The 11,695-nt window shown below is 52.4% G+C and overlaps 1 protein-coding gene across 1 annotated transcript; it reads left to right on the plus strand.

Moving 5' to 3' along the window:
- The first annotated feature begins 6,953 nt into the window (after positions 1–6,953).
- On the plus strand, positions 6,954–10,284 carry WNT8A (Wnt family member 8A). Its single transcript, XM_053991325.1, has 6 exons — positions 6,954–7,024; positions 7,112–7,145; positions 7,358–7,496; positions 8,404–8,529; positions 8,644–8,786; positions 9,724–10,284. The coding sequence occupies exons 1-6, from the start codon at positions 6,954–6,956 to the stop codon at positions 10,282–10,284; spliced, it is 1,074 nt and encodes a 357-aa protein (XP_053847300.1).
- Positions 10,285–11,695: the final 1,411 nt, after the last annotated feature.

Consider the following 11,695-nt stretch of genomic DNA (forward strand, 5'->3'; position numbering starts at 1 on the left):
CCCGCTGGCACACATCCCCGGTAACGCTGGTGACTTTGGGGGCGTCAGTCCAGAGCCAGATGGGGGCAGCGACAGTGCCGTGACCCTGGGGGCAGGCGGGTGCTGCCGGAGGATTGCTCTTGCCCACGCAGCTCCTTCATGGCCACATGAACCACAGACCCACAACAGAGGGGTTTTTTTTTTTTTTTTTCCTTTTTTTTTCGCCTCAATGCATCTTGAAAATCCCAGGGCTTGGCCAGCCAGCCCGAGCACGGGAAGCTCCGCAGGGGCTGTTCGGGCAGCGGGATTGCTGCACAGCTTCCATCCCAGCTCCGCTTGGGGTGCTCGGCTGGGGACACCCTGCAGCCTGTGCCACCCTGTGCCCCCCGGGCCACCCTGTGCCCCCCGGGCACTGCCGGCGCGCACGGAGCGTGCGGGACGGGCTGGGCACGGCTCTGCGGTGCGGGGACGTCCCACAGGGGGGAGCCTTGTCACCAGCCTGCGGGGACAATGCCGGGACACTGCGGGGACACTGCGGGGACACTGTGCGGACACTGCCGGGACAATGCCGGGACACTGCGGGGACACTGCGGGGACACTGCCGGGACAGTGCAGGGACACTGCAGGGACACTGTGCGGACACTGTGCGGACACTGCCGGGACAGTGCAGGGACACTGCAGGGACACTGTGCGGACACTGCCGGGACAGTGCGGGGCCATCCCCAGCGCCAGGCCCCCTCCGCTGCCGGCGCTGTGCCCGTGGGTTTGATCCCGGCGCTGGGGCTTGGCTCCATCTCCACCCCCTGCGAGTTAACAAGTGCAAAGCGAACCGCGGTCATCCTCACGGGGCACGGCAGAGATCCCTCCAGAACCACCTCAGCTCGGGTGTTCAGAGCTGGTCTGGGATTTACCAAGCGAATATGATCAAGGGAATCTGTTTCTAAAAGGTGTCACTGGGGAAAATTCACCCCATGGAGTGTCCTAACAGTTCTCTGTGCCTGGAGGATGCTGATGAGCTGAACCCCTGAGCCACATCCCCACCTCACACATTCCCATTGGATCAACTTTAAACTGAACAGCAAAGGCCTAAAATTGGTTTAGTAAAACCAGAGACCTTGCAAAGAGCTGTCATCCCACCCTGACCTCAGGTAACACTGGAGCTGTCTCCTCCTGCCTCAGAGATGGAGAAATGCATGGCACTACCATGCTGATGGAAGCAAGGGATGAACATGGCATCAGTGCCCAGCTGCACTGTGAAATGGAAATACAGAGCTCAACCCAGGTCTGTATTTCCAAGACAGGCAAAGCAAGAGGGGTTTCCTTAGGGGGAACAACAGCAAAGTGCCAGAGCCCAGGTGGGCACCACGGAGGGAACAAACCCCACAGCAGCACAGGCTCCCCACTGCCTTCGTGGGCAAAGCTGGGGCCAGAAGCAACTTTTCTCCTCACTTTGTTTTCCCCAGCAAAACTCAAAGAATTTTTTAAATTGCTCTCAGCCCAGATTCTTCCAGAGGAAGCCACAGCTCTCTGCACTTGGAATCACCTCTGTCCAAAGAAACAAAGACAAGTTTAAAGAAAATATTAGTGGCTCAAATCACCATTTTCTTCTGTGAGTTTCAAAACCTCCCACACTGAGTGTGCCAGACAGAGCCAGCAGCAACACCCATATCATCCAACTCAGAATTTAAGATCTTTGGGCTTGATCTGTGACATGAAATGGATGGGGGACAGGAGGGATGACAGAGCCTCAGCCACAAAGGGGTAATACAAGGACCCATGCTGGGAAAGGATGGGGAGCTCCACATGAGCCAGGTTGTAATCAGTTAATTTAACTTGAGTTTGGCTAGGAATAATTAAGAAGGATGTGATAATTTTCCTCTGTATCAGTGCCCAATCTCTTCCTGGACAGGCTTTCACCTGGGAGGTGACACCTTGCCAGGACAGAGATCTGGTCCCTGCATGCATGCCCAGGCAGTAACCTGTCAGCTGCACTGATTCTGTTTGCATGACACTTCCTTTAAAGAGGGAGAGAAAAACAAAACACTTGTCCCTACTTTATAAGGCTGCTGTGTAAACAGCCCTATAGGTTTTGGGGGACACACCTAAAGGAGGCAGGTGAGGTGAGGCTGATGAGGTCATGGGGCAGCCAAGTGCTCTCTAGAGCTTTCCCCAGAGAGATGGGCACTGCTGCTGGCAGGGTGAAATCCCCCTCCAGCCACTGTCGCAGTCAATTGGGCTGGAGGGGTCCTGACCCACCTCCCAGCCCCTCCTCCCCACTGCAGATACTCATCCCCCTCCTTCCTTACACGTGGTGAGCCCGCAGCAAATTAAATCTACATCTTGAGCCCCTTGCTCTGCTTCTTGTTGATGGAATAAAGGTTTCCCCAATCCTATTTTCTGTATTTTCTCATTTCTAGCATAAACACATCATCCTGTGCACACAGATCCAAGAGTTCTGCAATGCTCTGAGGCCTTTTCTACAGTCAGGACATTCCCAAATCACCTTGACAGCCCTTGCTGGGAAAGATCTATGTCCCTGGTCAGTTTGTGTCTAGAAAGATCAGAATTTGGTTCCAAACCTCATTTTTTTTTTTTCTTCCCTGGAATGAAAAGGTACAAACATGGAGCTTCCTATGGTGCTGGCTTGTATCCCAGGATATATTTCCTTCAGTAGAAGAGGCTCTTACCTTGGACTTGGTTTTTTGTGGCCTCACTGATGAAGTTCCCTGCTCATTCCATCAGGCTGCATGAGGCTGTGCTGGGAATCAGGGTCAAAATTAAGACAGAAAAGCTGGGTGCATTGGTACAGCTGAGGGCACAAAGTGCTGCTGAGAGACAGCAACTCCTTGGGATAATTTTTTTCACTGGGAAAGTACACCCTAAGCTGGCTCTGTTGGGTGGTTTAATCTTGTTTTCAGTAAATATTGGGCTGCTTCTGTGTGCCAAAACAGGCATGAAGAGGACCAAGCCTGTGGGGTAGGTGTGGCACAATACCTGATTCCAGCTACATCTCCATCCCCCATTACTATTCATTAATCAAAACATATTCATTATACAGGCAAAACTCCCCCCAGCACTGCCAGGTCCAGGGCTTGGGTCCTGCCTCTGCTCCTGCTGGGAACTGCAGCAGCCCACAGGGACTGTGCAGCAGGCAGAACAACGGGGACATATTTTCCCCAATACAGGAAGGCTGAGAAGACTAAAAATAAAAATTCCTAGAAGAGCTGGGTGTGCAGGAGGGTTGCCCCACAGCTGCAGGGCTCTGGGATGGAGTATTGTGCAGCACAGGGACATATCCCCTTTGCTGTGTACAGACCAAGGGGCTTGGGGGGCTTCCCGGGGCGAGCGGTGTGGGAGAGCACCATAAAACATCCTCCACCTCACCAGAGAGGGGGTGGCTTTCTAATTACCCAGGTGGGTTTCTATTGTAAGGAGGGCAGCAATGCAGGATTTGACGCCAGGGCTCTGAATGTGTCACCTGCCAAGGGCAATTTAGCAAGTGGCCTGTGCTTTATTTTCCTGTTGTCCACAGCCACGGGGCAGCACAAGCCAAGACCCCACCCCTGAGGGACCTGCCACCCTGATAAACTGATTTACATCATGTCTGCCTTCTCTGAAAACCCACATTGTGGTGTGAAAAAGGTTTTGTGGGTGCATGAGGCTGCATATACTATTGTTGTCTCTTTAATTAGGGCAGATACCAAAATGCTTTAGGATTTTGACCATCCCATGAAAAGCACTGCCTGTTTGGTTACATAGCACAAAAATAAGAAACAAGGCACCAACATTTTATCAGTTAAGTCAAGGGGGTCCAGCTGACACTCAGGACATTGCTTTGCAAGCAGCCTGTCCCTCAGCATCACTCGCTGCAGGCTCTGGAGCTGCCTCCACGCTGGGCAGCTGATGGCTCATGAGGTCCAGGCTGCCCAGAACGCTGACAGTGCACATTCTTCATAACCAGGTAAATTCAACAGAATTTGCCTTCCAGACCTTTTTTTTTTTCGCCTTCCAGACCTTTTTTTTTTTCCCCATCCAGAACCAAACCAAAAGTATGTCTCTAGGCAGTGGGAAAATCAAAGGGAAGCCACCTTCAGCATCATTTCTCAGATGACCCACGGGGGGTGGCTCACCATGGGGTGACCAGTGGGCTGTTCCCGCGGGCGATGGGGGAGCACCCAGAGCCTCCAGAGCCCAACTGGGCTTGGCTCACATGTGCCCAGTGACTTAGAGAGCAAAGCACCAAAATCAGCTTCTAAACAGCTCTGCCACTGATCCACCCCGAGATCTCCAGACCACCCATTCCTGTGCCTCAGTTTACCCAGCTGCAAACAGAGATGTGTATATTTAATCTCTTCTGCTGCAAGGACATTGCACAAAGTGGCCTGTAAGTGCAAATTTATTAACAGAGCGAGACCAAAGTCTGCTTTTGCCTAAGGTGGAGAAGCCAAGCAGAAATACAATTGGGATCAGTGCACTCATGGCTGGGTACCCTGCAGAAGTGCTGGCTCCTGCCTGCCAGGCCTGAGCAGTTAATGTGGAAAAAACCTGGAGCAGCGTGGAGAGGCTTGTCCCAGCATGTTGCTTTGTTTGCTGACAACTAGTGCAAGTGACAATGTTATGAGTGACTTTTAAGATGGCTGTGACTTTAATTAGAAAGGACATTTTTAATAGCCTGGGCAAAGAGCTGTGTGGTCCTGCCAGCGGCTGCTCTCAGCACAGCTCACGCCCAGGGACGCTGTTATTCCTCTGGCATGTGATAGCAATATCATGTGTGAACTGACAGAGCAGACATGCCAGCATTTTTTTAGCTGCACAAGCTGTCTCAGACAAGGAAAAAACCCATCTAAATGGCCTCAGGGGCAGCCAGACACAACCCCCCAAAATTACCTGTGTGCACACAGAAAATGCACGCAGATTTCCAAGCCATATGCATGGGCTTGAATCAATGAGCTCCCCTGATACATGGGAAATACTTCATTCCCAGTAATTGTCCTTTGACAGCTCTAACAAGTAGGATCTGTTCGGGATGGTAATGATTAAAATGCTGACTCACAGAGGGTTTTCCAGGCTGGTGGGACTGCACCAGCTTTGTGCTCACTTGGAAGGTATTTTGCATCCCTGCTTTTTAACCAATCTGCAATTTTAATCCTCTGGTTACAAATGGGTTGTTTGTGGCTTTGCCCAGCTGACTCCAGGTTTCCCTTTGTGCAGAGTCTGGAGGGAAAGAGCTCTCCCCTCACTCTCTGAAGGGCAACAGGACAGGGAGAATCTCTGTGCTTGCTGCAGCCAGGAGCAGAGAGGAGCTGGTCTGTCTCCAGGCACGAGAGAGAGCAGTGACAGGCCTGCACTTCAGACACCAGCTGTGAGGTGTCAAACCCCGGGGCAGGTTGCTGGCTCTGCAGTGCTCTTGGGCATTTCATGGCAGGACAGAAAACTACTTCTCAGAGGTACTGAGGTGCATCCCCCTGCCTGGCCATTGTGCTCCTGGCTGTGGCCACTTGCCTGCACGTGAAGATGGGGTTTGTCCCTGTGTGTCCCCTTCTGCCTGTGGGGCAGCTCCCCAAGGGCCATGGCCAGTGCAGTCCCGTTCCCTTGACCCTCACTTTTGCCACTCTTTCATCAGTCCCCCTGCAGCAGCAGTGATTAATTCAGGTAGGTGGGGGTACCCCAGGGTCAGTCAGGGAGCTGAGAGGAGAAGAAAAAGGCAGCACCTCTGCCTGCCATGGAGCCAAAGATGGCTCATCATGGGCAGAGGCTGTGCCTGTGTCCCATGGGACAGTCACAGGCAGAGGCAGGGGGCTGTTTGTCACTGCTGGCACAGCACAGCACTGCTTGGGGGCCAAGCACCCACACTGCCCCATGGAGCAGCCAGGATCCCTGCCCAGGGTGAGTCCCCCCCAGTGGGACCATTCACTCACAGGAAAACAGACCAAGAAGTTTCCATGAACACCACCTCCCCATTCTTCCATCACAGCTCCTCACAGCCCTAAACTATACTGGCTGTAACTACCAAAAGGCTTTTTGGGTTTCCTCTGATAAGGATTTTCCTTTCCCAAGCACAGATGATGGCTCAGCTGCAGCAGAGGCCCCTCGTTCCACTCAGGCTATGGGCAGCTCCTGCCTGGAGCAGCAGCAGCTGTGCCTGTGCTGCAGCAGCCTTCACCAAAAGGAAATTGCCAACCCCAGAAAACTGCTCCCCTAATTACAGCGTTGGATCATGGAGAAAACCACATAAATGATTCACACAGTGTTCCCAAGCTGCAGCCGCGTAAATGAGAGAGATTTCCAAATGCTACCGAGCCACGCTCGCTGGTATCAGGATGGAAATGCAGAAACTTTCATCATAAAGAGGCAAGAAGGAAAATTCCTGCCGTTAAACGCATCTCTGCAAACCAAGGAGACCTGGGAGGTCTATCCCCTATAGATCTTTACAGAAGGGTTGTTAAAACTCCTCAGGGAATTCTCATAGGAGGGAGCAGGCAGATAGCAGGGGAACTATAGAAATGCATCTGCTTGTTATTTCAGAGGGACGTGGGGATGGAGCCTCTGCTGGTAAGCAGAGGATGAAAAGGAGAAGGCAAGAGGACTTGGGGCCAGCAGAAAGGGATGGCTGGTGGCGGGGAAGAGAGTTAAAAGTGTCCCATTGTTAGGGAAGTTTGCTCTCCTTCAGACCATCCCGCTCCCAGGGACACCCGCCGCCTTTTGAAGTGCAACCTTAGGCGGTTCCTTGTCACCCATTGGAGCAGGAGCTTTTTTATCACATTAAGTCATTGGGTAGCAAATGAATGGGGGGTTTTGACTATTCACAACTTCACCTTATAAATATCAGGGTTGGAGGTTCCTGCAGCTTTGCTCCATCCCCATAGCTCACCTTGGGAAGGAGTGGAGGGAGGTGGCCCTGCTTGTGCAGAGACCTGCGCTGTGGAGAGCTACGGAGCAGCCAAAGGGATCCAACCCCACTGCTTGTGACAGCCATGAAGAGAAGCACCCTCCTCATCCTCTCCATCACAGGGGTCTACAGTGCCATTCTCCACACAGCAGCATGGTAGGCTCCAACTCGGTGGAAAGGGCATTTTTTAGAGATGCTCTTCAGCCTGTGGTAAGGTGATTTATTTTATTTTCTTTGTTTCAGGTCTGTGAATAACTTTCTGATGACAGGACCCAAGGTAATTAACATACGGACTGTCAGGAATTTAAATGGAGTGATTTTGTATTGCAAATGGGAAATAGTACTTTCCAAGGAACCAGACTTCCCAGAGCATATCGGCTCCAAGTCCTGCCAAGTACAGAGGGAAAGGACTCACAACCTGCTTATGTCTGTTTTCACTGATAAGTGCTAAAACAGGGTGGATTTTAACCCCGCTGTTTCCCGTGCCAGGCTTACCTGACGTACTCCAGCAGCGTGGCGGCCGGGGCACACAGCGGGATGGAGGAGTGCAAGTTCCAGTTCGGGTGGGAGCGCTGGAACTGCCCCGAGAGCGCCCTGCAGCTCTCCACCCACAACCGGCTCCGCAGCGGTGAGTGCACCCTCACCTGCGGCACCGCTCCCCGCCCGGCATGCTCCGGGTGCCAGCTGGGATGTGCTCCGGAGAGAGCCGGTGCTGCCGATTAACTGACTGATGGAAAAGGGCCTTCCTGCCCCAAAATCATTGTTGTTTTTCCTGTATCTGTATTAACTGGTGTCATACGTAGCACTAACATTTTCCTAGGGATGCCAGGCTCGGTGTTTCCTGCGGTGCTGCTCCATGGGTCTGCTCCTACCCTTTTGTGTGCAGCATTTGGGGGAGTGCAGTGCCAGAGACACCCAAGCTTCGAGTGGGAAGTGCAGGAGAGGCAAAGGGAGAAACCAGGGAGGTGCACTAAGAAACTGCCTTCATCAGAAAGCTGTGGATATATTTCAATATTATCTATTTCAGCGGACAGAAGTCTCCTTTCACCCAGAGCAGCATCTCTATTTGAATCTCTTCAGAAAGCCAAAAAGGACTACACTAGGAGTGTGAGTGCAGACAGCTGTTAGCACAGGTTCAAAGGATCAATGACCATTTTCTCTAGCAGGCAAGATCAAAGCACAACATAGCCCCAGGCAGGGAAGGACAGAGATGAACCGAGTGCCAGGTGAAAGGAGAAATAACTCACCTTGGCCAGAGCAGGACTATGGCATTTCCTTAAAATCCTACCCCTGGCAAGAAGTTCCATCCCCTGTATGGACACCTGCATAATATGATAGCAAATTGCTGTACCCTGTGATGCTGAAGCCTGAAAAGATCCAGTCATGAGCATTTCATTTCTGTAGCACCTTACCTTTTGCACAGAGTGTGGGTATTTTCTCCTTGCACCTTCGCAGCATAGGCGATCTTCATTCCTGATAATCCGGATTGATGTCTATATTTGCATGTGACAGCTTTTTTCCCTCCTCTCCCCCAGCTACCCGGGAAACCTCCTTTGTGCACGCCATCAGCTCGGCCGGGGTCATGTACACCCTCACCAGGAACTGCAGCCTGGGAGACTTCGAGAGCTGCGGCTGCGACGACTCCAGGAACGGCCGCGTCGGTGAGTGACCGTCCCAGGACGGGCTGACCCCGTCCCCATCCCCACACACAGCCCCGCAGACTTCAGGGCAGGATTTGGGGCAGGTCAGTGCTTAATCCTGTGTCTGTCCTGCAGGTGGCCGAGGCTGGGTCTGGGGAGGATGCAGTGACAACGTGGAGTTTGGGGAAAAGGTTTCCAAGCTCTTTGTGGATGCCTTGGAAACGGGACACGATACCCGCGCGCTGATTAACCTGCACAACAATGAAGTAGGGAGACTTGTAAGTAATAATAATAGTAATAATAACAATAATGCCTATATTGAAAACAAGATTTAGCCTGTCCAGGTGCCCATTTTCAGGCCCCTGTGAAAATCCAGACCCAGCAGTGGTTGCATGGGGGAGAAAAACACAGAATCTGGCCTTGAACCTCAACACAGGGAATCACAGTTAGAGCTGTTCCCCCTTCCAGCTTCTGCAGCTTTGTAATGCAGTTAACTGCTAGCACACACCACTTATTCAGAAATGCATGGGATTTGTACTCACCTCTAGGCTTGTCTGGTCTGTAAAACAAAGCCAGAACCACCTTCCTTACTTTCTTGCAATATGCATTTCCAAGCTCTTTGGCCAGGAAGCCAGGTGTGAGCTGGCCCTGCTCACAAGCCAGCCACAGTCACCCCCACTCCTGCCTGGGCCCTGGAAGCTCTCAGCATCTTGCCAAACCTCCTTGTCTGTAAAAACAAGGATGACAACACTTAACATACCTATCTCATAGGGTGTGTCAAGGCTTAATCTCACATAGATACCAGTGATTGGGACCTTATAAATACCAGAGGGAGATAGGCAGATAATATCTGTGAAGTGCTTGGCCTGGAGGAGATGCAGAGAGGTTGGGTATGATTATTCCAAAGCAGTTTCACACATTTTGAATGAAACCTCTGAAAGGGACATGGGTTGATGCTGGTGAGTGGCGTGAGAAGGGCATGACCTGACAAAGGCACTTTTTTGCTGGCCTGGATTCTCCTGGAAGGGCTGGGGACAATAGTTTGTGCCCATTTAGCTGTGGGACAGATGTTTTCCTGGAACTAAGAGCATCAGCTCGTGGAAGGACCTGAAGTCATGCCAAGCACGAGCCACTTTAAATGCAGTGTCCCCAAATTACAACTGCTGTAGAGCCTGACTTTGAGATTTCCTAATTTCTTCACGTGATCCCACCAAGGCGGTGAAAGACACAATGAAGAGAGCCTGCAAGTGCCACGGGGTGTCGGGCAGCTGCAGCATCCAGACCTGCTGGCTGCAGCTCGCCGAGTTCCGCGAGATCGGCAACTACCTGAAGATCAAATACGACCAAGCCCACAAGCTGGAGATGGACAAGAGGCGCATGAGAGCCGGCAACAGCGCCGACAGCCGCGGGGCCACGGCAGAGACCTTCCACCACATCCACGCCACGGAGCTCGTCTTCCTGGAGGACTCCCCTGACTACTGCACGAGGAACGCCAGCCTGGGCCACCACGGCACCGAGGGCCGCGAGTGCCTGCAGACCGGCAAGAACCTCTCGCAGTGGGAGAAGAGGAGCTGCCGGCGGCTCTGCACCGAGTGCGGCCTGCGCGTGGAGGAGCGGAGGACGGAGGTGGTGGCCAGCTGCAACTGCAAGTTCCACTGGTGCTGCACGGTGCGCTGCGAGCAGTGCCGGACGCTGGTGGCCAAGCACTTCTGCACCCGCCGCGACTCCGCCGCCCCCAACCACATCAGGCAGAGGAGCAGGGGCCACAGGAGATAGGGGACGCCTTGGTGTCCTCACGCTGGGGAAGGAGCGTCCTTGAGGTGCGGAGGGTTGAGCGTGCACCGTGTGAGGTGGTGGGGTCTCCTGGATGGATGCGGTGGGATTAGGAAGCACAAGGCGCGGGCGCTGTGGGACCGTGGTCCATCTTGCTTCCATGTTTTTTCCTCAACATTTACGAGTAGCTTCTTTCTTCTCAGGAGTCACTTTATCTGTGCGTTGGACAGAGGGAGGAATTTCATGGCTTATGTGGGCTCAACCCCTTGTGCCCTCGCCAGCGGGTCTGCCAACGCCAGCAGTGGGGCTCCAGCCCCCAGCCAGAGAGGTGGGAACAGGTGCTGTGGCCAAAAGCGGGTCCAGCCAGGTGATCCCATCCCTGCAGCCTCAGGTCCTGGCCGTTGGTGCACAGCAGCTGCTTGGCAGCATTTCTGGAGGAAACCTTATGCACTTTGTGATGTGAGAGGAGGTTTGACAGTGTCGTGGTGTGTATTACCGCAGCTGCAGCCTTCTGAGGGCTTTGAAAAGTTTACAGCCAGTGTTTACATATTTCCCTCCCCACCTTTTTGAATTTTGTATTTTGGCACAAGAAGCCTCGCCCCAAATAGACAATAGTTTCATGTATTTGTACTGGATAAAATTAAACAGTTTACAGTTCCTGTATATTTTTTTGTTTTAAATTAGCAGATAAGAATTCAGAATTCTTAATGCCTAATGATGTTTATTAATAAATTGTATTATTGCTTAGCACAATCTGTTTTCACTATATATTTTGAAGGTAACCTTTAAGAGTTAGATTTTGGACTGTATTTTGCAATAAACCACAATGAAAGTAATTGGCTTTTTCCTTTCTGGCTTCCTAGCAGTATGTTTTTAGGTGCAAAATTGTCCCTTTCTGTGTAAAACCCAGCACTTCCACGAATTTCCTCATCATTAATCCAAAAGCCACTGAGAGCAAGGAGTTTGTTCTCCTGGATCTCAGTAAGTTGGCTCCAGCCTCCAGTCCCCGGAGGGTTGGCTTTCGTACCTATCGCCGTAATCTCGCCCTTTCCAAGTGCTGAGTATGCAGACACAGCCTGGCTAAAGCCTATTCTGAAGCTCCCAAAGTCTCTTGAATTTGCCTCCACCCGACATCCCCCAGACAATGCGAGGCTGCCCCGCTTTGATGTGGAAAGCGTCACCATCGGCACTCACTGCAAATTTCTTGGAGGCACGAGAGGAACCCTTTGAACTAGAGCAGGAGAGAAAACTTGGGGACAGTTGTGAATGTGTCTGCTGGTTCCCTGCTGCTCCGGGTGCCAACAGCCCGGACCAGGTCGGGGAGGGCAGGAGGGGACAGCGCTGGCTGCTGCTGTCCCAGAGCAGCTCCTGCTCCTTGGAGTCAGAGCTGCTCCGGAGGGAGCCAGGGCTGTGC

Source organism: Vidua macroura, chromosome 15 (assembly GCF_024509145.1).
Source record: "Vidua macroura isolate BioBank_ID:100142 chromosome 15, ASM2450914v1, whole genome shotgun sequence".
NCBI lineage: Eukaryota > Metazoa > Chordata > Aves > Passeriformes > Viduidae > Vidua > Vidua macroura.